At 39.3% G+C, this 26,208-nt stretch overlaps 10 protein-coding genes across 10 annotated transcripts; 6 read left to right on the top strand and 4 right to left on the bottom strand.

Annotated features, from left to right (window-relative positions):
* Window positions 1–756: 756 nt before the first annotated feature.
* BRETT_004670 (uncharacterized protein) lies at window positions 757–1,368 on the bottom strand (the record flags this gene model as incomplete). The annotated part of the gene is made up of 1 exon (XM_041283163.1): window positions 757–1,368. One exon carries the CDS (start codon window positions 1,366–1,368, stop codon window positions 757–759), a length of 612 nt encoding a protein of 203 aa, XP_041136515.1.
* A 512-nt stretch (window positions 1,369–1,880) lies between these two features.
* Window positions 1,881–4,079, top strand: BRETT_004669 (uncharacterized protein; the record flags this gene model as incomplete). The annotated part of the gene is made up of 1 exon (XM_041283162.1): window positions 1,881–4,079. One exon carries the CDS (start codon window positions 1,881–1,883, stop codon window positions 4,077–4,079), a length of 2,199 nt encoding a protein of 732 aa, XP_041136514.1.
* Window positions 4,080–4,233: 154 nt separating this feature from the next.
* BRETT_004668 (uncharacterized protein) lies at window positions 4,234–5,247 on the bottom strand (the record flags this gene model as incomplete). The annotated part of the gene is made up of 1 exon (XM_041283161.1): window positions 4,234–5,247. The coding sequence occupies one exon, from the start codon at window positions 5,245–5,247 to the stop codon at window positions 4,234–4,236; it is 1,014 nt and encodes a 337-aa protein (XP_041136513.1).
* A 6,240-nt stretch (window positions 5,248–11,487) lies between these two features.
* Window positions 11,488–12,801, top strand: BRETT_004667 (uncharacterized protein; the record flags this gene model as incomplete). Its single annotated transcript, XM_041283160.1, has 1 exon — window positions 11,488–12,801. The coding sequence occupies one exon, from the start codon at window positions 11,488–11,490 to the stop codon at window positions 12,799–12,801; it is 1,314 nt and encodes a 437-aa protein (XP_041136512.1).
* A 466-nt stretch (window positions 12,802–13,267) lies between these two features.
* Window positions 13,268–14,866, top strand: BRETT_004666 (uncharacterized protein; the record flags this gene model as incomplete). Its single annotated transcript, XM_041283159.1, has 1 exon — window positions 13,268–14,866. One exon carries the CDS (start codon window positions 13,268–13,270, stop codon window positions 14,864–14,866), a length of 1,599 nt encoding a protein of 532 aa, XP_041136511.1.
* A 189-nt stretch (window positions 14,867–15,055) lies between these two features.
* BRETT_004665 (uncharacterized protein) lies at window positions 15,056–15,595 on the bottom strand (the record flags this gene model as incomplete). The annotated part of the gene is made up of 1 exon (XM_041283158.1): window positions 15,056–15,595. The coding sequence occupies one exon, from the start codon at window positions 15,593–15,595 to the stop codon at window positions 15,056–15,058; it is 540 nt and encodes a 179-aa protein (XP_041136510.1).
* A 426-nt stretch (window positions 15,596–16,021) lies between these two features.
* On the bottom strand, window positions 16,022–19,582 carry BRETT_004664 (uncharacterized protein; the record flags this gene model as incomplete). The annotated part of the gene is made up of 1 exon (XM_041283157.1): window positions 16,022–19,582. One exon carries the CDS (start codon window positions 19,580–19,582, stop codon window positions 16,022–16,024), a length of 3,561 nt encoding a protein of 1,186 aa, XP_041136509.1.
* A 1,612-nt stretch (window positions 19,583–21,194) lies between these two features.
* Window positions 21,195–22,526, top strand: TYR1 (prephenate dehydrogenase (NADP(+)); the record flags this gene model as incomplete). The annotated part of the gene is made up of 1 exon (XM_041283156.1): window positions 21,195–22,526. The coding sequence occupies one exon, from the start codon at window positions 21,195–21,197 to the stop codon at window positions 22,524–22,526; it is 1,332 nt and encodes a 443-aa protein (XP_041136508.1).
* Window positions 22,527–23,186: 660 nt separating this feature from the next.
* On the top strand, window positions 23,187–23,738 carry ARL1 (Arf GTPase arl1; the record flags this gene model as incomplete). The annotated part of the gene is made up of 1 exon (XM_041283155.1): window positions 23,187–23,738. One exon carries the CDS (start codon window positions 23,187–23,189, stop codon window positions 23,736–23,738), a length of 552 nt encoding a protein of 183 aa, XP_041136507.1.
* Window positions 23,739–24,464: 726 nt separating this feature from the next.
* On the top strand, window positions 24,465–26,177 carry BRETT_004661 (uncharacterized protein; the record flags this gene model as incomplete). The annotated part of the gene is made up of 1 exon (XM_041283154.1): window positions 24,465–26,177. The coding sequence occupies one exon, from the start codon at window positions 24,465–24,467 to the stop codon at window positions 26,175–26,177; it is 1,713 nt and encodes a 570-aa protein (XP_041136506.1).
* Between the last annotated feature and the right edge of the window lie 31 nt (window positions 26,178–26,208).

The raw sequence follows: 26,208 nt of genomic DNA, 5'->3' as shown, positions 1-26,208 counted from the left end.
AAGTTAAGCATCAGCAACTGATAAAAACGCAAGAAATTGGTGACATCTATTCTAGTGGACTCATTCCTGGTAAAATCCCAATCTATGAGCGTGAATCGAACATTTCCTCTAAATATTGCACTCGTTGCCCAAATACCAAGTATAAGTCCAGCACCTTGGGCAAAAATAGATATAGCAAGCACTCTACAGGCTCTTAACTCCTGAGATATATCTTCAAACGGCCGCTCTATACTGTCATCAACCGCACTAGAGATTACCAACGGGAAGAAATAGCAACTAATAATGCAGTAGATCTGATAGACAACAAAAATAACGGGTCTGTTCTCCACCTCAAAATATAGAAGCCCAATATAGCTCAGAATAAGCTGGGACACCATAAATGTAATATAGCACACAAACAATGTAACAGTCCTCTTGCTATGAAAGATATAACTAAGATTTCGCACTTGAAGCAAGTTTCCACGGTGGAAATGCGTTCTATTTTCTGATTCTAAAACGTCATCTCCAAATTCATGCTTTAATATTCGCTTTATTGTGGATACATGAGTACTGCTCCTCCTGGTTGTCATTGCCTGAAATAGGGAATTAGAAATTCCAATTTACTCCAAACTTAAAACCACAGACACATGTGCTGACACGGTGAATCATCAGTACAAACGAAATCCCTTATCCTGAAATTGTATTTGGCGCTTAACTATTTTCCGCCTCTTTTTTCTCTATTTCTTTATTTACTTATCGTCTGTCTTTCAGAATCTCCTAATAATTTTTGCATGGATCCAAAGGCCGGTATCCTTTGCTAAGGAGTCTTTGGTAGTAGTGCTTTTCCATTTTGGAAACCAGCTGATTGTTCGGAACAACACCATCACTTATCCAAACACCATATGATCCCATCAGATTGGCCATCATAACATCGGTGAATAATCTATCGCCAACCACAGCAACTTCTTTAGGAGAATTACAGACTCCTTTTTCTTTAAAATACGCCATCACTTCTCTATAACACCCAGGTTTTTTTGTTTTATGCCTGAGAACAGGAACTCTAATCGTCTTCTCAATCTTTTCCGCTTGCATATAATTTTTATCATCTGAAGTTCCTGCAGTGTTGCTCACTATTAATAATTCTGCTCCCGGATAACACTGCCTTAAGTGATCCCATTCCGCTTGATATCCAGCATAAACTTTATCATCGTAGGGCTTGGCAAATGTATTATCTTTGTCCAAAACAACGGCTTTAATCCGGTTCTGTTTGAAGCAAAGCGGAATCTGAAGTTTTGAAAAATCAGAGATCACAACTTGGGGCATGCATAGTTGAGGTTTGTAGATCACTCGCAACGCGTTAAATGTACCCGAAAGATTCGCACCCCACATTGATTTGGCCGAAATATGATTAAGACGGTTCAAGCTTAGGTGTTTAACAGATTAGTTGGTGGAGCAGACATTTCTTTTGGCAGTTGGTCCGGCTTTAGAACAGGTAGGCGCGTCAATCGACGTATTCAAATAGCGATCGATGCTGGGAATACTCGCCTCCCGAATTTATCCATACAATATTAGGGATCATTAGTCACACTATGGTTTACTTGCTTTTTGGCTTCTGATACAAGTGGTATGTTGGAATTAGTCAAACGTGTTATTACGCGTATTCTGTATAAAGTTGGACGACCTGCTTTGATGACACATCCGTGTCTCACCAAATATTTTTCAATCCGAGAAGTCAAAATTTTTTTTTCCTTTACTAGCTAAATGTGGAGCAGGATGGAGATACGACCGAAAGAATATCAGATTCAAAGATCAGTTCTACAAAAACAACAAATTACAGATATACGGGAAAAGGTTGGTGTCGGTGCTCTTTGAAACCGAAAAATATTACGTACAGACAATTAATGCCATCAGAAAGCTCGACAAATCAAGCAAACAAGTCTAAGAAAGGGTACAGAAGAAGAGGAGGACAAAGAAAACCCAGAAAGCCTAGAGAAAGTCAGGATAGAGAGAAGAGTCATGATGATAATGATGCATTAACAAACTGGAAGCGGAATGTAATTGACCCAGAAACGGAAAAGGAGCTTTTAAAGAGAAAAAAAGACGCAATCAGTAATAAGAACAAGGTTCAAAATGAGACAGAGGAAGATTCATCCTTGGAAACATGCGTTGTTTGTGCCAATCCAATCAGAATAGCTGCTCTTTCTCCGTGTAATCATGTTGTCTGCCACATGTGTGCTTTTCGTCAGAGGGCGCTATTTGAAAAGAAACAGTGCTTAGTGTGTAGAACTGATGCGGATAAGCTGATATTTACAGATAATCCACCTGCCTCACACAAGTATAGCGATGTTCCAAGGTCGTCAATAATATCTTCGAACAGTAAATATGGACTAGAATTTACATCAAAGAAGGTGGAGCAGGAAACTTTTGAATTGCTTCAATATCGATGCCCTGTGAAAGATTGTCACCAGGAGGAGAAAGACGGTAAAACTGACGATAAAGAATCAAGAGCTCCAGTTTTCACCACTTTTAAGGGTCTTAACCAACACGTGCGAGATGCACACAACAAGGTCTATTGCCAGCTTTGTGGCAAATTCAAGAAGGCATTTATTTCGGAGCTGCCACTATACACAACACGAGAATTGCACATTCATGAATCCAAGGGTCTTTCAAACGAGGAAGGATTCAAGGGTCACCCTATGTGTAAGTTTTGCAGTGGTCAAAGGTTCTACTCGGAGGATGAGCTTTTCATTCACATGCGAGAGAAGCACGAAAGATGTCAGGTGTGTGATCAAATTGATGCTTCACATCCGCAGTACTTCAGGGATTACAAACATCTATTCGAACATTTTAAAGAGGCCCATTTCATCTGCAATGTGCAGAGTTGCTTGGACAAGAAATTCATTGTCTTTGCAAACGAGTTCGATTTGCAGGCTCACATGATAAAAGAGCATGGAAATATATATGGAACGGACCAGGTCATGCTTCCATCGGCAGGACTGGAATATGATGGCTCTAATGCAAGATATTCTGCGCCTGGATTCGGAACTAGACTATCCACTTTGAGAGGTAGAAGTACTAAAAGCAAGACTTTAAAGGATAAGCAAGATAGCACCGAATCTCGCGAGGTGAAAAGCCTGAGACTTCAGGAAAGAGCAAGACATTACCTCCACTACTCACAGAGTGCATTCGACAAATTCACAGACTGCAATAAAGGGTATGATGACGGTAAAATCACTGCATCCGAATTGGTTGCAAAGTATAAAGAGATCTTTGGTTCCAAGAGAAGTGACGAGGAGGGCCCAGTCGACTATGCGGTTCTTATTTATGAGTTAAGCAGATTGTACCCTTCAAGTTCACCCAAACGGAAGGCATTGGACAGAATTAATTCATCGGCGATGCAGCAGAAGAAGCTAGATGAGCAGTTTCCCTCTCTTCCAGGCTCCTCTTCTAACTTGCAACAGGGATGGGATCCACCTACTAGATCTTCTAACCAAGAACTTTTCCCATCATTACCAGCTTCACGTCCCGTGTCATTTAGAAGTGGAAGTGTTAGAATGTCAAAGTCTTCCTCGTCTCCAAGTTGGGCACCTCCATTAAATGCCGCATCAATTCCTGGTTATCTCCCCAAGAAAAATAGACAACGTATTAAAACACATTCTGCATCACTTACAAACTCGAGGAACACCAGCTCGACTTCACTTGGATCGGTAGGATCCTCATCTAGTTCTTTGGGAGGTGCCTGGGGTGCTCCAGTTAGTGTGAGACCATCAGTGCATGTGGGGACTTCAACAAAACCTCTGATCACGTCCTTTAGTTCCAGCAGATCGAACTCAAATTCGGGATTAAACGATTCCATGTTTCCAGAACTTCCAACTGTGAGAAAGAAAGTCATTCCAAGAGTTCATCCTGTGAAGAAGACAGTTAGTCCCTGGGAAAATAGACAGACAAGTGCTCGTAGTAATTCAAACACCAGAAATGCCAATGATATGTTCAATATGGGCTCCGTTCGGGGTGCCTTAAATGAGACGACCAATAGCCAGAATAAGAAGAAGGGGAAGAAAAAGAAGAAGATACTTTTGAAGATCGGTGTTGGCCACTGATAGTGAATATAAATGATGTCATGCTTTAAAATTTCAAGCTCTAATTTCCAGATGGTTCAACATTTATAGAAGAATTAGAACTAGACTAATATACATGGATGTATGATTATGTAATAAAGACCCGCTTTATTGTAAGTTAATGCTATAGACCACACTATCTTAGGGGTAATAGTTGTGCTTCCTTAAGGGAAGATCGACATAACGGACATTCCTCCCTCTCTTTACACCAATCAAAGATGCACTTCCAGCAGAAAAGATGCCCGCATGGTGCACATGCAGGATCTTTCATTGGTGAAAGACAGAGCATACAGTTTCTGGAGGATCCTTTAATATATGGAAGCTTCTTTGGGTTCGACAAATTAATCAAGACGTCACTATCATCGTCCGGCAAAGCTTCAGGAATCTTGGTTATAAAATCACCCCTTTCGACATCATGATCATGATTACCTCCATCAGTTTCCGCATCTTTTATAAGCCCACCTAGCTTTAACCAATATTTTATTGCCAACTGTGTCATTATAAGCAATCCCAAAAGTTCGTAGTTTCCTTTAGCTTGCCTAGATCTGGGATCAATTCGATAACCCAAAGCATATCTTAGACCAAAGAATCTCTTCGAAAACTGATAATACTTTCCGGAGAAATAGAATAGTGCAAGGTGAAGATTCAACATATCACCCCAGTCTACTTTTTCAAGGCATCTAACAGTTTTATTGGCTGATACCAATAGCTTCTGCTTCATTGCTTGTAAATGACCAATACCTTCATGCTTTCCCTTGGATTCGGAACTTCTAATTTCTGTGAGCTGAACCAACTTGGCAAAAAACCACTTGAGAAGAACCGGACCTCCAACATATGATAGGACGAATGCTAATCTGCGTATAAGGTTGGGAAGACGACGTCCATCTCTACTGACGTAATGCAAATCCACATACTCTTCACCTAAGGTCCGTGCCCCAACTAATGTTGTTACACCGAGATATAAAAACTTTACCAGACGCTCAATTGCTTGAGAATGTGTGTGTGTGAATGCCGAACCTTTCAAAACACTAATTGCATCTGTTACTTGCTTTAATAGAACGACCTTTTCATAATACGAGTCTTTCTGATTAGCTCTGATGATAGTAGGAGCCGTGGCAAAAGCCAACCTTCGCTTTTGTGTTGCAGCCATCACCATAAATAGAGTATTCCAATATTTGAAATGAAGTAACACACTTCTACCTATTATATTTTCTGTTCGAAGAAGTTCGTGCTATTTGAGCTGGAGAAAACATAAAACGGTTCTCATCTTATTTTCGATATACGGTGTACGGATGCATATTTGAACAGGGCCCGAACAATAATAACTGATGACAGTCCGGAAATAAAATAAGAAAATGAATTAATTATAAAAGATGATAGTCCCGTCTATAGTCTCAAAACTAATATCAGTCGTGGTTTTCTGATAAGACAACTTAGATATATTATCACTAAATTCCTTAGTTTGTTCGTTAGTTTCTTATCTTCAATAAACCTATTCACATCACGTAGAAGTTTCAAAGTCACTGACAAGGACCATCTTTATATAGTCCTACGATTACTTTTACTTTTTACATTCACAAATGAGATTCTCTCTAATTTCTATTATCAGAACATTCTAGATGTCAGTCAGCGTCTTTCGACATGACACATAATCTTTAATATTGTTTGCCTTCGTTTGCCCTCAATACTAAAGTCGTATCTATATCCTGCTAAACTAGTTACCAGAAGATTCTTTAGAAATCTCGAAATCCTTATTTGTAGCACAGCCTTAATTTAAGTTTTCTGAGCACAACTCTCAACACTCCTTCTTGATCAGATAACTTGAATTTCTCATTTCACTTACCTTATCAGTTTGTGTAACACTTTGGAATATATGCCTGGAGACAATCTTTTTGTAAAAATATCTGCTGGGTTATCTTTCCCATTAATGTACCATAATCTGCATATTCGTTTTTCAACTAAGTCTCTGATATAAAAATAACTAATGTTGATATGTCTTGATTTTCCGTTATCTGCATTATGACTGCTTAGTGTTAGAGCCGCTCTATTGTCGCAACATAAATTAATATACTGTACTGTAATGCCAATCTCGTTTAATAGATCAAAGAAGTATTTACCTGTAGTAACTCCTTCTCTAATTGACATTAACTCACTCTCTGCAGTAGACAATGCGACTGACTTCTGTTTCCGAGAGTACCAGGAAATAACATTACCGCAGAAGGTAACTATTCCTCCTGATTGGGATCTACCTTGACCCGACTTACCCCAGTCTGCATCACAGTAGACTGTAACCCTGTTTTGTGATTGAACAGGATATTGACGAACAACTACTTCCTTTGAAGTGTCGAGGAACTGAAAGTCTTTCCTAGAATATTTCACAGTTCCATTCTTTTTCAAAATTATCCCTTTGTCCTTAGTCTGTCCTAAATACTGAACAACCTTTATCGCTGAGCGATAATGTATTTCTCTAGGAGTATTCACAAACCCCGCTAATATCGAAACATGATACGCAATATCAAATCTGACAGTGTTACTTATATAGAGCAACATCCCTATCATAGATCTGTACTCAGTTTGCTTTTCCGGATCAAGTAATTTTGAATTTTCGTCAAACAACTTGTAAGCCAGCGGAACTGGAGTTGCACTTTTCTTTTCTGGAAGTTCAATCTGCAAATTCTTAATAATCCGCTCAATCGTATCCTTTGCAGATAACTTAATGAAATCTCTCTGACAATTCAATGTCATCCCGAGAAATATCTGAGGATCACCAAGGTCTGTCATCGTAAATCGTTTAGATAAACAATGCAACGGAAAGTCTAAATCTTTCTTGCCCTTACCGGCAATTAATATGTCATCAACATAGACGACCAAAATACAATTGTCTTTATAAAATATGCAATTGTCTTTCTCCGAATTCTGGAATCCACCGGAATTCAAAACTTTCCTTATTGTGTTATACCACAATCTTGGCGCTTGTTTAAGTCCATAGACTCCTCTTTCCAACTTCCAGACATGTCCCTTCTTCAAAGGAACACCTTCAGGCGGTTTAAAATATACTGGGTAATCAATTTTCCCATTCAAGAATGCATTCTTTGCATCTAACTGTCTTAAAGACCAACCCCGTATCGCTGCATAAGCCAATACAAACCTGAAGCTATCCAGTTTCATGACAGGCGCATAGGTTTCTGCGTAATTTAGTCCATGCTCTTGTCTGAAACCTTTCGCAACTACCCTTGCTTTGAATCGTTCACCACCAGGTTCTTTTTTCACATTAAAGACCCATCTACCAGTAATAACTGTAGAATTTTTCGGCATTTTCCATATAGGAATTTCTCGATAAGCTTTATTCTCTTTGAACGATTGTAATTCACTATTACATGCAGTAATCCACTTATCTTTCTGAGCCGATTCTAGTGCCTCACTATACGTCGCAGGGATATCATACTTGTCTTTCGTTACAAGGAGATTAACACTTTCTGATCTTCCATCTGCAGTGAGCACCCTGTCGTTCTTACAGTCTTGAGACCAAACTTGAGCATCATGCTCAATAATTCTCCTTCTTCTCAAGCTGATGGGACGACCACCACTATGAATAATAATATCTAATAACGCATTTGGATTAATGGCCTTATGTTGCGGAACTTTCGCAACGTCCTCTGACAAATGAATTTCCTCACTCGCCTTATTATGCACAGACACCATTATTCTGCTTCTCATTATCAGTTACCGCGATTCCCTTCATCGATTTGTCATAAACTTTGGGTTCAACTACTCCCTTCTGCACTTGTTCTTTTGACCGGTCATCTTTTCTCATACTTTCTAGAAAGTTTCTTCCACTAATAGGAAAACTCCATGGAATTGAGCTAAACGCAGAACTTCGTATCACCTTATTATCAAATAGCCGTAATGCTATAACCTGACTAGTCGTTGGAATCACCTGATTTCCGCCATATCCTAAAAATGCACATTCATAGCTTTCTTTTGCTAACTTCTGCTTTCTATCATAATTATAGCAGAACACTTTGCATCCAAACGGTAATAATTGCCTTGGACACACAACTTTTGCGTCTTTTAACACGCCTAATGGGCATTGAGAACTTCTGTTTTTAGGTAAAATATTGTTAAGAAAAATAGCATGTCGATATGCATAAGTCCAGTATTTAATATCAGAACCTGAACTCTGCGTCAACTTCTTTATGCAACTTTCTATTTCATAGTTTGTCCTTTCTGCACGTCCATTCTGATATGAACTATGTGCCGCAGTAAATTCTTGTATAATCCCATTTTCTTCGCAAAACTTTGTTAGTTCTTTGGTCCTAAACTCATTATCAGATCTCAAAAACGTCGGATACCTGTTAGTTAGCCTTAACAAGTTTATAAACTTTTTAATAATATCAATCGTTTTCTCCGAGACCTCAGATCTGCTCTCTAATACAGAACCGATCATAAACTTTGAAAAACTATCAGTCATTGTAAGACCATATTTTCCATCTATTGGACCCATAACATCAACACAAAGTCTTTCACCTGGTTTACTTGCATGAACAGCTTCTTTTGTCCCATGCTTTAACTTTGTCTGACCAGCACAAATCGGGCATTTCCTTACAACTTCTTTCACAAGTTTCTTGCTTGCTTTAGCACTTCTTGTCATCTTAATGATCCTATATAGCTGATTTGCTGATGCATGACCATAATCTTTATGACACGAGAGAATGTCTTCACCTTTCAATGTTTCAAGAATTATCTCTGAATTGGGATTTTGAACAATGTAAAAGCCATTCTTATTTTTAGCTTCTAAAATTCTTTCATTATCGTGCTTGACTAACACTTCATCTTTATTCCATTCAACTTCATATCCCTTTTCAAATAATTTCTTAAGTGAGACCACATTGTGTGCTGCTTGAGGTAAATAAATTGCATTCTCTAAGATAATATTTCCACACTTAACATTGCCTGTCGTTTTCGCAACTGTTGATCCCGTGGCACCTTTAATTATCTTATAAGCTGGCTCCTGAGTAACAAATAAATCTTTATCATTCACGACATGACATGTCGCACCAGAGTCTAGTATAAATTCCGCATTGGAATTCTTAATCTCTTCGACTGCATTCATAATATCTTCTTTGTTGCAATCTACTTCTTCAACTAGATCTGCCTCTTCATCACTCTCCTTCTGAACCCCATCTCTCTTATCTTGAAGTTGTTTCATTTTTGCTTGCCATTTAAAGCAATCTTTCTTAACATGACCAGGTTTATGGCAATAATAACAAGTAATTTCTCTTTTCTTCTTTGAGTTTGATTTATAGGAGTTATGCTTTCTCTTTCTGAAGCTAACACTCATAGCAGTTTCCGCTGCTTGCTCCTTCTCAAATTCTAATCTCACATGATCAAATGCTAATGCTGCCTCTATTTCATGATTATGCCAATTGTTATTGTTTGGAACTCCATCTGACACTAATTGGTTTTTAAACATCTTATAAAATGATTCACCTTTTCTGCCAACTATAATTGATAAGCCAATTGATGGATTAATATTGATTTCAAATACCTCATTAATATCCTTCAAAACTTGTAGGATTCTATTTCCAGTCATATCTTTGCACATATCAAATATCTTGTCTAGCAAAATTCCTTCATCAAATTGATGAATAGTATCTAATGAAGAGTTCAAAACCGGAATAATTTCAAGACCAGTTAGTCCTGTCCAGGGGTATTTTTCGTCCTTTCCAAAAAAGATCGAAACAGCACGTGCAATACAAACTCCAATTGCACACCAAGGCATATCATTTGGTAATCTTCTCATATCAAGAAGCCGTCTAACTGCATTAATTTCTTCTTCTGTTGTCTTTTCGCCAAGAATCTGATTACAAAACCAACGTTTAAATTCTGGAATAAAGAACTTAGACTTTCTCGGTTCGAAATCGGAAAAATTGTGAAGATCAAATGCTTTCTTCACATCTTCGCTTTTGATATGAATCTTTCTGACGAGTTCACTATAATTTGGTTCCGTTGAACCCTCAGCAATTGTTTGATTAGTTTCTGAAACTGTAGACATATTAATATTGTTGTTTTAGTTGAATGGTGGAAAACAAAGATTGGAAATCTGATGACAGTCCGGAAATAAAATAAGAAAATGAATTAATTATAAAAGATGATAGTCCCGTCTATAGTCTCAAAACTAATATCAGTCGTGGTTTTCTGATAAGACAACTTAGATATATTATCACTAAATTCCTTAGTTTGTTCGTTAGTTTCTTATCTTCAATAAACCTATTCACATCACGTAGAAGTTTCAAAGTCACTGACAAGGACCATCTTTATATAGTCCTACGATTACTTTTACTTTTTACATTCACAAATGAGATTCTCTCTAATTTCTATTATCAGAACATTCTAGATGTCAGTCAGCGTCTTTCGACATGACACATAATCTTTAATATTGTTTGCCTTCGTTTGCCCTCAATACTAAAGTCGTATCTATATCCTGCTAAACTAGTTACCAGAAGATTCTTTAGAAATCTCGAAATCCTTATTTGTAGCACAGCCTTAATTTAAGTTTTCTGAGCACAACTCTCAACAATAACTATGAATGCTTCCATTTCAATACTCGTTGCGTACCCTTTATTTTAAGCATCAATAATATTGAAATTAATCTCCTTTTTAACTTTTTCGTCGCCGAGAGATGCTACGGCTTAAGCTTACATATGCTGTAATCTGCCTTTATTGTCTGATTGGAGACAATTTTGTGGCTAGAGAAGAATAAACACAGATCCTTGGAATATTTGGCAACAATTCTTATGACGGCATACCTAGCTAATTGGTCTAAATTAGTGAGAAGAATAATTAATTTATATTTAAATATTCTAGTAATACAAAAATAGATCGACAAGCATAAGGGGAAACGAAGTAAATTAACTACTGAATTTTTTGTCCAAGCTCCGAAATCTCGGAGGGCATTCTGTCATAGAGTGTTGCGGGAAATTATTTGATCAAGTCTTGGCGGTTAAAGCCAGGTCTCGCAACGTTAAATGAAGTTCCGCGATAGAACAACAAAAAATAATAAAAAAATATAGTACAAATTTTTTTTTTAATGAAAACAATAAATAAACTGATGCTAAGAAATAAAAAATAACAACAAAAAAAAACGGTAATTTTTTATCACACTGCCAAAAAATTTGCCAGTGACTCTAATGCTTGGGGAATGCAATTATGAAAATAGTTCTTTTTCATTTCCATTTGGACACACGCAACTTTACGTTTATACATGGTTGATATGAACATACACTCATTCTACACAAAGAGCAATTCAAAATAATAGCATATTCTTGGAAAGTGGTGAGATCTGGAGTTACGCTTTTTTATTACAATTACAAAGGAAGAAAGTGACGAAATGTCAAGTAGCGATTCTTCCGAGATATCAAGAAGCGTAGAACCAAAGTCTGTTGAAGAAGATGATGGTGGTGATCATGGAGAGCAGCGGCGTGATGGAGAAGATGGCCAAGGGGCTGCCAGAAGTATGAGCAGGTCATCATATTCATCTCTCGCAAGAACTATAACTGAAGACATTCAAAATGAATTGAGAACAGTCCCGTCTGTTCAGGAAGAGGAGGTTGAGAATGAGGTTGGCCCATTTGATCCAGAGTTTTGGAAGCCAACGAACATCATGTCCGTTGAGGATACACCATTTTCTCGGAGGTATCTTGTGACTCTGGATGTTTTGTTTGGTGCAGTTTTGGGTAACATGGCACGTTTTGGAATGACGGAACTCACCTCTTACAAAAACGAGTATACGCATTTCTATCCTGGTACCTGCCTATGGTCGAATTTTACTGCATGCTTTGTTATGGCCTGGTGCAATCACGCCGCTGTTTTCTGGAGAACTGTTCTTACCGGATCTGGAAAGACTAATATGAAGCAAATGGCACTTCATTCGGCTGTAACTGCTGGCTTTTGTGGTGCATATTCGACCTGGTCGAGCTTTATGGTTGAATTGATTTTTAAAACCATCGATTATCTTAACGGAGGCCACAAACTTCCAAATCATGGCTACGGGGTGATGGAATTCTTCTCTGTGCTATTTGTCCAGATGGGCGTCAGCTTTTTGGGCTATTTCTTGGGTAGGGACTTTGCCTATCTTATCGATCTGTGCTTCAAAGAAGGTTCAAGGTCGAGAATCTTTAATTATCGGGTGTGTCGTATCCTGGAGCTCTTGTTTGCAGTGTTGGGCATTGCCGCTATTATTGCAAACATTGTTCTTGCATGCACACTATCAATAGATAGCAGTTGGAAAACATCTTATGCACTGTCGATCGTAATTGGTGTTGTTGGATCCTGGGTTCGGTTTAGACTTTCAGCATATAATGGAAGCTTTGGAATTAGTTGGTTTCCATCGGGTACGCTTATGGCAAATATCTTTGCCTGTCTTTTGCTTCCAGTTCTATACATTCTTCTATATGGATACAAGGATGCTGCTACAGGAACGATGATTGTCACAAGCAAGGTTCACAGAATGGCTATTACTGCATTTTCCAGCGGATTTTGCGGCTCCCTTAGTACGATGTCGTCATTTGTGAACGAATTATATAATTTAGAATATCCACTTCAACGGTACACATACTTTGGCGTTACTTTTCTTTCATGCTTTATCATTATGTTTGTTATCATCTGTCCGTACGCATGGACAAGGGGATTCATCGAATCGTGATAAACCACGTGATAAACCAGTTCAATTCAGTTTTGCGTTTTTTATACATACTTCTTTTTACCAGGAATCCGTCAAATAATTTTTTAAATCGGTTTTTTTTTTTTTTTTTTTTTTTTTTTTTTCTTATCATGTACTAATTGATATAAAAGCAATATGTATTGCGATTAGTGCGACTCTCATATTTATTGTACTTGTTCGTATCGACTCAAAGGGTGTCCAGAGATAAAACATTAAGGTGGATAAACTGGGTTGACTGACAAGACAACGTCCAGAGAGGTGCGTTGGCTTTGTCACGCTTATACCTTTTTATTTCATTCATTTGCACTTGCAAATTTTTCTCCACTGCGTTTTGTCTTCCAGGAATAAGCTTACATATTTAGAAGTGCACGATTGAAAGTTAAACAGAGAAAGGAAGTGGGATCTCAAGATTAGAAGAAATTTACTTTTGATCTGATCTATGAGCATCATGGAGAAATCAGATAGCAAAGGTACCGTTAACGGAAGAGGGAATAACAAATCACAAAGTAAGAGTGAGAAAACTGTAACATCTGATGATGGAAGCAGTCTTAATGGTTTAAATAACGGTAAAGCGTTGAATAATTCGAGTAAGAAGTCCAGACTTGAAAGTGTTGAAGAGGAACCAGAGAACAATGCTGATTTTACCGGGTCAGATGAATTCATGGATCCAAATGTGGAGAAAATTCCGACGCACACTAGAAGGAAGACAAACTTTTCTGATAGAAAACCAAAGCTGGCAAGATCGATAATGAATTCTGAAGGTGACCGCAATGCTAATGATTATGATGAGTCCGTCTTTTCCTCAAATTCTTCCGACGGATATTATGACGAATCTGTGACACAGAGACCGGTGATATTACGATCGAATAACTTCCGCAGCTTAACAAAAAACATCTCTGATGAGCTAAATAGGAATTTTGATGCATTACCATCTCTTCAGGAGATACAGACAGCGAGTGAAGTGAAACCACTTGCAAAACCTCGCTTTATCAGGGCAAGAGGTGTGGTGAACATTGAGGAAGCCCCATATTCTAGAAGATACCTAGTGCTTCTTCAGATCATGTTCGGATCCATTCTTGGTGTAATGAGCCGTGTGGCGATGATCACTCTAACAAATTACCAAGGTGCATACATAAATTACCACCCAGGAACTTGCTTGTGGTGTAATTTTGCTAGCTGCTTTGTGCTTGGGTTGTGCAACAACTTTTTCACATTTTGGAGTAACGCACTTCGAAATTCTGGAAAGCGTAACATGAAGCAATTGGCACTACACACGGGAATAACATTTGGTTTCTGTGGTGCCTTTTCCACGTGGGGTGCACTTTTATCAGAGGTGGATTTCAAGACGATAGATATTGTTAATGGCGGAACAAAACTTCCGGCAAGAGGATACGGGGCGTTAGAATTCTTCAGCGTTTTCTTTGTTCAGATGTCTATCTGTGTGACTGGATATGTTCTTGGAAAGGATTTGGCTGCTCTTTTAGACATTTGGTGGGTGACAAAGCGGGCTTTACGTCACTGGAACTATGAAAACCTCCGAAGAGTTGAGATTACTTTTGCTCTTTTTGGCACCATCGGCATCATTGCGAACATTGTCGTAGTTTGCACCCTTCCTATGTCCAATTGGTATAAAAGAAAGTATGCAATCACTGTTCTATTTGGAATCCCGGCTGGCTTGTTACGATTTTTCTTTTCCAGTTACAACGGTGTTTTACGTTGGAAATGGTTTCCCGCTGGAACCTTAATTTCAAATGTGTGCTCTTCGACTATCATGGCCGTACTTAATATCCTTATATATGGATATAAGGATGAGAAGACGCTAGAGATGATTATCAGCGATGGACCGAAGAAGTATATTTTGAAGTCGCTCATATTGGGATTTTGTGGCTGCCTCAGCTCCATTGCCTCGGTTATTAATGAGCTATATAGTCTCGAACACCCAGTACAGAGGTATGTGTATTTTGGAGCTACGTTTCTCTTCTGCTGGATCCCAATATTTGTTATGGACTGCGTTTACGCATGGGTCCGGGGCTTTAATCCAAGCTGAGTGATCCAGATTAATTTATTGTTCGTGTACCATTTTATTGCTTCTTGATGTGAATTTCTGTATTGTATTTAATTGTAATTAATTTCATCCAGCTGCATGTCCTGAAGCGTAAAGCAGGATCATGACACATCCGTACACCACACACAATGCTCACGGCACCAACCTTGAATATGTATACATATATCTATTTCAGGCCTTAACGGATGGACTTTTAGCCTTTTCTCCGGATTTCTCCGCCTCCTTTTGCTTATGCAGAGGTGCCGGACCCCCGAACCTCAGCCAATTGTGAAAATGAACTTCATAACCAGTGAAGGTCTTTATTTTTTTCGAAATAGAACCATCTTTGACCCATTTGCCGCATGGCTTGCCAGATTTATCCAGACTCACCGATGTATTCGCGTTCATTGTAAGAGATCCGATTCTCATGTTATTACCTTGATATCCTGTAGTTCTGCCTCCAAATGGGGTACCTGATCTGGAATTATACCCGGACAGAGATCTTGAAGGAGTTCCAGAACGGCCATTTCGGCCAGTCTTCGCCCGTTTACTCTTTGGAAGCGGGCTTTGTGATCTCGATCCAGCAGGGGATGGCGACATAGACGATGTGCCACTCGAAACAACCTTTGATCGCCCTGATTTCATCGGTGAAGATGCTGATGCTTGTACGGGGTCTTTGTCGAGAGTAGAGAGCTTAGATGATTCCAGTTTCAACGTCACCAGCTTTTTCATAGTGCAAACACGTGGAATAGCAAACGGGATAGCACTAATATGTTAGTGATGCTGCTGATGATGGGGTAAAAGACAACGAAACAGATTTTTGTGGTGCGTAGCTTTGGTGAGGAGGCGCGAATCGAAAGAAGAAAAGAAGCGAGAGAAGAAAAAAATGAAAGAGGTGAAGAAAGAAAAAAATAGAAAATGTATTCAGGGATTGACCGTTCTACAGTGCAATGAGTAATAGGCAATATATGTTTGCAGGTAGTGAATTTACAGGGAGTTTCACAGGATAAAATTTCAAATAAATATGATCTTAACAAGTAACAACAAACAAAAAAGCTATCAATACAAACTACGAGTAGGTAATCAGTGCCGTTCCAAATGCAAGGGTATACATATATTCATATATAAAATTAAAGCTATCCGCATATCTTCGCACAATCATATGCCAAAATCTCCCCTCATCAAGGCAGAACGAGCCTGCTTCTTATTGGTTGGCCGGACACCGTGAAGCCGGTTAATGCGACCACCGGAAGGCATATTCTGAATCAATCCCTGGGACATAATTCCAGCGGTAGGCGGAGGTGCAGACTGGGCCGAGATAGGAGCACCTTGGGAATAATACTGGGGCTGCTGCATAGGGATTTGACCTTGTACAGGAGCACTGTAGGCAGAATTTGGGTAGCTCGGAGGCAGAAATCCACCCGGAGGTGGTGCAGGTGCTGGATACGATGGATTGAAGTTGTAGTAGTTTCTGCTTGCCGGAGGTGGGGAGATGCGAGGCCCGGAATAGGTACTGGGAGCACCACTACTGAAGCTGATAGGTCTGCATCTGTTAGAAATGCTCGAGTGTGACCCGTTTTTCCCATAGTATGGTGCACCAGGGGCCACCGGTGCCATATTTGGAGCATTATACCCTCGGGCAGCCATTGATTGGCCACGATGATGATGGCGGGGATACAATCCACTGGCAGTAGGAGGAAATCCGTAGCTGGAAACAGGTCTTCCCGGAAGAGTCCTTTCTGCAGGAGAAGGCGATCTCACCGGCGATTGAGATCTCACCGGCATGAGAGACCGGCCGGAAGGCATGCTTTTGGCCGATTCGAAAGACGTGTCTGAGCTGCTGTAAGGAGACGAGTACGGCATGGTTCTGGGTGGAGGAGCCAAGAGCTGCGATTGGCCGATTCCGGCATTGTGCCGAGGGTCCCCTCTGTGTGCAACCATCCGTGGTTGTGCCGAGACAGGTCTCTGGTACGCATTTCCAGGATCTGGTCCGCCGGTGTTCGCAGGGTGGTCCGGCAGAGCGGCATTAGGATAACTGCGGTGCCTATCCTGATAAGGCACATCCGGCAAAGCTTGCTCACTCTTTGGCTGCTCATCTGCCTGCACACCTGTGTTGTTACCCCCGTCCTCAGACATGAGATCCTTGATTTGAGACTCCAAGTCGTCAATATCGTCGATCAACTTTGACGTACGCTCAGATCTGCCGCCTGCCAAGGGGCTTGGACTTCTCGAGTGCCCGTTTGCGTTTGAGCGAGGTCTTGGGCTCGAGTTCGACCTTGATCGTAAACCCATGGAATCTTTAACACTGCCATCTATTCCGTCACTCTCAACTTCAGAGCTCCCAGGTGGCAGCAATCTCGGCTGACCTTGCCGAATAGGCGGCACTGTTGATCCTGCCGTATAGTAGGTGGAGGTATCGTCACCTGATTGCTGCATTTGTGGGGTTCGAAGGCCGCTTACAGGACTCGATATACCAGAAGGACTGCCGTTACCCGGACTAGAGGATTCAGAAATCCCACTTTCTTGCAAGTACGGAGTGTTTCCACCACCATACACTTCCCCATTATGCCCTATTGGGGCACCTGTGGGTGGAAGCTTGCTGGCTGGAGGCGAAGGCGTGAAATGCTGCGTGAGCAATTGTGGATGCCGGTAATTGCCTTGAGGAATATTCATCATAGGCAAGTTTTTCTCATAGGGATCTGGCGGATAGCCAACTTGGACCGGCGGCCGGCGGCTCAGGTACCTGCCGTTGTTATTATTGTTATTATTACCATTAAGATCCTGAGGCGACACAAACTGTTCCGTGCTGTCTTCCGTTCCTGAGCCGGTCAAAACCGACATATGCACTCTTCTGAATTCCTCATCTGCTCCATTACCTCCAGCCACAACTTGTGGGGGAGGAATCTTAACAGGCGCATCTTTCACTTCCCCCTTATAGTCCTTCGCTGGAGGTGGAGGAGGAGGAAGACTGTTGTCCATCTTCTCTGCTCTCTTTTCGGCAAGGACCTTTTTAGTGAAATTGTTCAGATTCATCGAACTGTTGCTTTCTTTCAGTGCAGCATTAGCAGCCTTTTCCTTTGCAGCCTTGATCTGATCTTCAAGGACCTGCAACTTCTGCCGCTTAATTTCAATCTCCACGTCATATTTGTCTCTCTCAAAATCCTGCTCTTCTACTATGACCCACTTTTTAAACCCTTCGGCCAACTGCGCCTCCATAATGTACGTTTTTCCAAATGTCTTCTTCTTAATATTAGTTTCTTCCGGACCCAAAGATGCCATCCACGTCCAAATGAAGTAATCATCAACACTGACTCTGCTGACACTGGCAGTGAAGAAGTCGGGCATCTGGCTGCTTTTCATCTTTGCACCACTTCGACTTCTTCTCGCTCTTCTTCGCCCACCTTCAGCAGTCATATCCAATGACCATCCTGCTAAAAGCTGATATTTAACTTTGTTCCCATTTTGAGAGTTACCATCTGAGACCAGATCTTCGTCGTATAGACACACGTTGTCAAGAATTCTGCTTCCCTCCGATGATAGTTTCTTCATGATCATGTCTGGATCCTTGAAAAGACGCTTCAACAATAAATAGTCTTCTCGGGTGTAGTATAAATTGGCATCATCAAATTTAAGCGTTTTCGAGACCCTGGATAGCATTTCTGCAGGGTTCTCTGACGGGTAGTTTACTCTCAATGTGACCATCGGAAGTTCCTGGGAATAATTCGAAGTATTAGATTCATCCGAGGCTGCTGTAGGTGTTGGCGGATACATATTGCTCTTTAGAATGTGTTGTAATTGTTTCGGAAGACGAACTACACGTCCTTCCGGTGGCATTGCCTTCACAAAAGCCAAAAAAAGATGAAAAACAGCATCTCCCGCCGGAATCCATTCGTATAGGCCTCTTTCAAAACTTGGAATAGATGACTTATGAGTTCTCACGGGATGAAACGCCCATAAACCACACAAACGCGAAAGCTTCCGAGCCGAGAGATGATTATAGTGAGATTTCATAACCATCGCCACTAAAAGATCAAAGAAGTCATACACTATAGAAGCATGTGCTCCAGAACTTAAGCATGAAGGCATGAACTCAAGAAAGGCACGAGGTGGATAGTTGGCATCTTCCTCCATTTTCACAAACTGAGTGTACGTTCTCCAGCCGATAACAGCGTTTCCTGGCAAACGGCACCAAAAGAATTTCAACACTGTGATCAACGTGAGCTCATCTTGAATATTGCATATTTTTTCAAGCTTTTCCTCCTCGATAATGGAGCCATCATCGTCAAATATCATATTAAGAAAATCTTTCACGAGTCCATCGCTCTCATTCGGTCTGAACGGCAATATCAGAAAAGGCGTTTCCAATCCTTTACTCTTGAGAACTGTTGTAATCACATGGATAACATCTTTAACCTTCTTCCTCTCAAATTCAGCGTCGTACTTTCCTCTCGTATTTCCCGTCTTATCGTCTGTTTTCAATTTGAACCGCTTTCTGTATTCTTTATAATCCTTCTCACCATAATTTGAACAATAGGCGAATGCATCCATCTCTGTTGCCTTGGATGGTCTATGATGCTTATTCTGCAATACCGGTAGGGAAGAATCATTCTTTTTCTTTTCCTGATGAGTTTTGATCTCATTCTTCACTCTACCCTGATGCCTGTGCCGAGATTCCGGTACCACAAAGGCTGGAAGAGTCGGAAGCGTTTTCTTACCCATTACCAAGTAGCAAGCAGTGTAGATAAAAATCAAAACTAGGAAAAAAAGTATCTCCGTTAATGATCCGGGATGAAAAGGTGTTAGCTTTCCTGGATACTGTTACGAATCCGGTTCAAAATGTTGATGTAAACAACGAGAGTTTTTTCGGGTAATCAGATTTGTGGGGGCTGATGAAGAAAAAAAATTTCCCACTAGGTTAGGGGAGGGTGACGAGAGAAGATTCGTTACCAGGTATTGTTCACTTTTAAATATAAGATACAAAAATACCTGTGAGCTCCCTGATTACATGTTATCATCTGATAGCCATTCCTAAATGAATACAGAACCTTTACTTTATAATTTGAAATTCAATTTTGACAGGTAAAGCGTTTTATGTTAGGTAAGTGATCTGCGGCCGATCATTGGAGGGGAAGAAAAATGACCACAGATGCAACATCGAGAAAGAAACTCGCGAAAACTAGTAAAAGAAAAACGTGATAAACGAATGAAGAAAAACAACAACTTTGAAAATTATGAAATACGCATTAAAATAAACAGTAAATACCATAGGGAGGGCTAGGAGTTATTCTGAACTTTAATTTAATTTTCAAGCTTTTATCTTGAATACTATCTTCAGAGTAAATGAATATGATAATTCTTTCCTATGTTTTTTGAAGTGTCACGTTTCATTTATTTTGCCATTCTTTACTAGTACAAAGTTGAATTATCCATGATATATGTTAGGATACAGTTAATAAGGCCTAGAATACGCCTTTCTTTACCCTGTATGTTCTAAAAAATAAAAAGTGCAACCATTCTGAAGGAATAACCGAGAACTATTTAAATGTTATGCTGCATTAGAAGCCTTCTACTTACCTTCTAGAATTGTGAAAAGCAAGTTTTGATTGAAGATTTGCGGAAGTGAGTCTTTCTTGCTTCTCCAGAATTTCTGACTCAAGCAATAGACATGCATACATAAATAAAAACTCTGGAGTATAAATCTATGGCTTAAACATCAAAATAGTGTTTTTTAATATTAATTGGTATGCAAATTATAATTTCATTATTTGTTGAGTCGATGTAACCCTTTATATCCTTTTTCCTTTGACTACAAAATTAGTATGATCAAGAATATGAGATACGAACGCAGAAAAAAAACTTAGTCCAAAACTTCATAAAACATTGCATATTGATATTCCACACTGTACTAAAGCACTAGAATCAAAAAATACAGCTTCAAAGAACAAGAAGATCAAACTTATATCCTTTGTACTAGTAGTAGTCATCTCTAACTTAGTCATTGTAGCTTTATCCAGTAAGGGTAAAGAAAAAGAAATAAAAAAGCCAAAAAAAACGTTCGAAACCTTGAGCGAGCAGTCCGAAAAAATGTTTTCGAATACTAAGTGCAGAATATCTATCTCTTATCCATACCATAATTCACTCCTTCAATTATGTTACAGATCCTAACCCATAAGATTTTTTCACAATATAAGTAAGAGATTCTTAGATATTTTAGGATCTTTCGATTATCAAAAACCTATTTTCATATATTATATTCAATTTGAGACTGAACTTCATCACAGAGTCACTACTAACGAAATCCTAAGAGTATCTTGTGATAATTGAACAAAAAATGGCAATTGGCACATCTGAAGAAATAAAGCAATTTCAGCAGACAACAACTGTTGGAATTATTGGCCTTGGTGTGATGGGCTTAATGTATGCAGAACGATTTAGTGCTGCTGGATGGCATGTTGTCGGCTGTGATAGAGACGAGAATTATGAACAGTTTAAAACCAAATACGGTGATAAATTTGAGGTGGTTAAGAATGGACATTATGTATCCCGGGTGTCAGATTACATTATCTACAGTGTGGAAGCAGCAAACATTGATCGAATTGTTTCCGAATATGGACCATCAACTAAAGTTGGTTCGATTGTCGGAGGTCAGACTTCCTGCAAATATCCAGAAATAGCTGCATTCGAGAAACACCTTCCGAAGGATGTTGAGATCATTTCGGTTCACTCACTGCATGGCCCAAATGTTGATCCTACTGGGCAACCGCTGGTCATAATTCAACATAGAGCATCCGATAAGTCATTGAAGTTGGTTGAATCCATTATGTCTTGCCTCCATTCAAAACACGTTCATCTTTCATACCAGGAGCATGATAAAATAACTGCAGATACCCAAGCAGTGACTCATGCAGCATTTCTTTCTATGGGCCTGGCCTGGTGCTCATGTAATCAATATCCATGGGAAACTCCCAAGTGGACAGGTGGCCTTGAAAATGCCAAGATCAACATTTCGCTTCGGATTTACTCAAACAAGTATCACGTATATGCTGGATTGGCCATCACAAATCCGTCTGCACATAGTCAGATTTTACAGTACTCAAGATCTTGCGAAGAACTATTTACTCTGATGATACAGGGCCGTAAGGAAGAGCTCACTGAGAGGGTGATGAGAGCGAAAAAGAATGTGTTTGGACATCTTGGGAAGGATCATCAGCTATTGTTAGATGACGATCTGTTGCAACAGTACTCGTTGAACAATTATCCTCCCGGAAAAAGACAACCCAATTCCCAATTATCTTTGCTGGCTATTGTGGACTCATGGTCGAGTCTGGGTATCGTTCCATACGATCACATAATTTGCTCGACACCTTTATTCCGCATATTTTTGGGTGTTACTGAATATCTATTTTGTACTCCACATCTATTGGAAGAATGTTTGCAGGTGGCGATATCTAACAATAACTTTAGAAAGGACGATCTTAACTTCGTTATGGCTTCTAGAGAGTGGGCATTCATTGTGAGCTACGGTGACTTCAAATTATACAAGACTAGATTCGAGAAAGTCCAAAGGTACTTTGAGCATATGTTTCCTGAGGCAACCAAGGTTGGTAACCAGATGATTAAGACAATTTTGAAAAGGGTTAAGGATAGAGAGGAGAAAAATTAATTGATGGCATTTGCTGACTTATAGAGGCCTTGCGGTAGTTGCATTTGACGTCTTAACTCTGCATATATCATACTTTCTTCCATTACTTACTAGAAGAAACAGCAAAAATAAGTAATAGATGTATATAAATTTTCATGGTTTAAATGAATATAATGTTTTAAGAATGAATCTAAGATCCACCATATCGAGCCGGTTTGATTCTACCAGTTTAATACAATTTGGTGAATATGACTGACATCTGTACACAAGTCCAATCCTTTGATTCCTAAGATTTTGTCCTTCGGATTACGTAGCATTTTTTTCTCCCTGCATTTTTTTTTTAAACGTTTCCGAATCTGCTTCATTCTTAATAAACCTAAATGATCTTATCGAAAAGGTGTTTCTATACTTGCATATTTATTAAAAATATTTAAAAGAAGCTTTCAAAGTTCGACACATTCAGTTTAATTTAAAACATAACAATAGACCACTAGAGATCCCATTAGAACAAGAAACCACGTCGACTTTGCAGCTAAGACTTTCGTCATTAGAGAAAAACGGGTGCATTATATTAGACAGAACATTTTTTGACGTCCGAACTTAGACAATTCAAAGTCAACATTGCATTTGAAAGTAACAGCGAAAGTCATAGAAACATTTTAAAGGAGAAAAAAATCTAAAATGGGAAGTGTGTTTAGTTCCATGTTCAATCGTCTTTGGGGTGGGAAAAAAGAGATCAGAATATTGATTTTGGGTCTTGATGGTGCAGGAAAAACTACAATTTTATACAAGTTACAGCTTGGAGAAGTTGTGAAGACAAAACCAACAATTGGTTTCAACGTAGAGACACTAAAATATAAGAACATAGCTATCAATATGTGGGATCTTGGAGGGCAAACATCTATAAGGCCATATTGGAGATGCTATTATGCGGATACGGCGGCAGTTATATTTGTGGTTGATTCTACGGATAAAGAGAGAATGGTGGTTGCAAAGAAAGAGTTACATACCATGCTCAAGGAGGATGAACTTTCGGATAGTGCCCTTCTCGTTTTTGCAAACAAACAAGATCAACCCGGAGCAATGACAGCAGCCGAAGTTTCTAAAGCTCTTGGATTGGCCGAATTAAAGGATAGAAGCTGGAGTATTGTTTCAAGTAGTGCAATAAAAGGTGAGGGTCTCACGGAGGGACTGGATTGGCTGATTGACGTTATTAAAGAAGAGCAGATGTAGTGAAGTATGTTGCATTTTCCTTATCATTTCCACTTGGTACGACCTCTATATATGATGATCAGAGTATTAATAAATAGTAATAATCATGACAAATTTATTTCGTCGGGCTTAATTCTAAATAATATGTTGGGTAACAACATTTGCAAACGAGAATCGCAAAAAAGCTTTATTGGAATAGATACAATCTGAAAAGGGTGGGGTGTCAAAAAAAAAAAAATAAAAAAAATACCGGATCTTAAATTTGAAATTTCAATTTCCGATTGCTCTTTCCCATTGCCATATATCAATCCGGAATTTACAAATCCTTACAAATTCAATTATGGATTCATTAATCTTGAATGTAACAAGAATCGCATCATTTCCCACATAAGTATTGAAAGATTATTAGAGATGAGTCGCTTACCACTGGCAATTTCTCGGGCCTTTGCTGGTGGCATTCAAAGCCGTGCATTAGCAAGATTAACATGCACTGCAAGACTTGCTCATATAAATTCATTTCAAACTGTAAATATCAGCACGAGCTTGCGTCCATATATAACTTTGAGGGGCAATCTGCATGCACATGCATTTGATGCTATTGGTTTTAGCAGAACTATCAAATCATACAGACGATATTATACTACTACGTCGGATGCAAGGTATCGAAAACCTCATGGACGAATCTTCTATTCGGGTCTGACAGCTACGCTTGTTTGCATTATGGTAATATCAAATACGAAGAATATCATGAATGACAACAAAATGGATCAAAACAATCTAGAGTGGGGTACTCAAAATTTGAATAACATTAATGCCGATGACAATAATGATGGTGATACATTCGAGATGGAACTCTATAATGCATCAAATCGTGAGTATGAACAGGAAATAAAGGCAAAAAGAGAAAAAGAAGTGTCTCGAAAGTATGTTGGCATACTTCTGAGAATCAGATACCTTATTCAGGATTATATCTTGGAACCACTTATTACTCTAAGTCGTCTATGTGAACTTACCATTCTATTTTTTCCTGTGATATTATCGTATCCAATTGTTTTCTTTGGCCATAGAAATCGCAAAGGTGAACATGCCGGGGCATTAAGATGGTATAAATTCGTTAGGATAGCAGCAGAAACTGCGGGTGCCTCATTTATAAAGCTTGGACAATGGGCTGCCTCCCGTACGGACATATTTTCAAGTGGATTATGCAATGAATTGAGTAAATTACATTCTAATGCTCGCTCGCATTCTTTTGCGGCTACAAAGAAGCTAATAAAACAAGAATTTAATGGAATGACTGTTGATGATTTGTTTGATGAAATATATCCTATACCAATTGGAACAGGTGCCATTGCTCAAGTTTATTTGGCAAAAGTTAGTTCGAGATTTGTGACAGATTATATCAGACCAATGCATATTGGAGAGCAAGGGGAAGGAGCGCACGACAAGTTTGTTGCAGTTAAAGTTGAACATCCTGGAGCTAGAATGAGCATTGAAAGGGATTTAAAAATCATGAAATTCTTTGCAAACTTCATTAACTGTTTGCCAACAATGGAATGGCTTTCGTTACCTCAAGAAGTTGATCAATTCGCCATGATGATGAGACTTCAATTGGATATGAGGATTGAGGCAAAAAATTTGGAGAGATTCCGTAAGAATTTCAAGAAGAGTTTGGATGTCAAATTCCCAGTCCCATGGTTTTCCTCAAGGAGAGTATTGATCGAGGAGAGAGTACAAGGAATCGGCATGAGCCGTGTGTTAGAACTCAAGCGTTTAAACAACAAGCACATGTCCAAGCAGGTTAGTGATGTTATTGTCGATTCATTCCTAAAAATGTTGATACTCGACAACTTTGTTCACGCTGATCTTCACGCTGGAAATATGATCATAAGGTTTGTGAGAATGTCCTCGAATGGTAAGAAGATACTTTCAAATGAGGAGGAAACAGATCAGTTAATGTCCGAATTATCGCAAAACAAATACGAGGAGAATGCCACGTTAGAGAAGAAGTTAGAGGAGATGTACGAAGAAAACTACAGGCCTCAAGTATGCTTTATCGATACGGGATTAATTACAGAATTGAATGATCGAAATAGATATAATTTTTTATCATTGTTCAACGCTCTTTCCCAGTTTGATGGATATCGTGCGGGTGAACTGATGATAGAGAGATCCAAAACACCTGAAACGGCAATAAACACAGAGCTTTTCAAGTATAAAGTGGAAAAACTAGTCGACCAAGTGCGTAAAAGAACTTTCACATTAGGATCAATTTCAATTGGTGATATATTAGAACAAATGCTCTCAATGGTGAGATTACATCACGTTAGAATGGAGGGTGATTTTGTGACCGTTATCGTAGCAATTCTTTTACTTGAAGGCATAGGAAGACAACTTGATCCAGATTTGGATCTTTTTGCAAGGTGCGTATTTGCATGGTACTTTGGTGTGCCTACAGTTTAATTAGAAATAGAAGTTCAAGTAAATTACTAAC

The sequence above is a fragment of the Brettanomyces bruxellensis genome, chromosome 7 (assembly GCF_011074885.1).
Source record: "Brettanomyces bruxellensis chromosome 7, complete sequence".
Taxonomy (NCBI): Eukaryota; Fungi; Ascomycota; class Pichiomycetes; order Pichiales; family Pichiaceae; genus Brettanomyces; species Brettanomyces bruxellensis.
The sequence above is the reverse complement of the archived record's forward strand: the minus strand, read 5'-3'. Positions and strand labels throughout refer to the sequence as shown.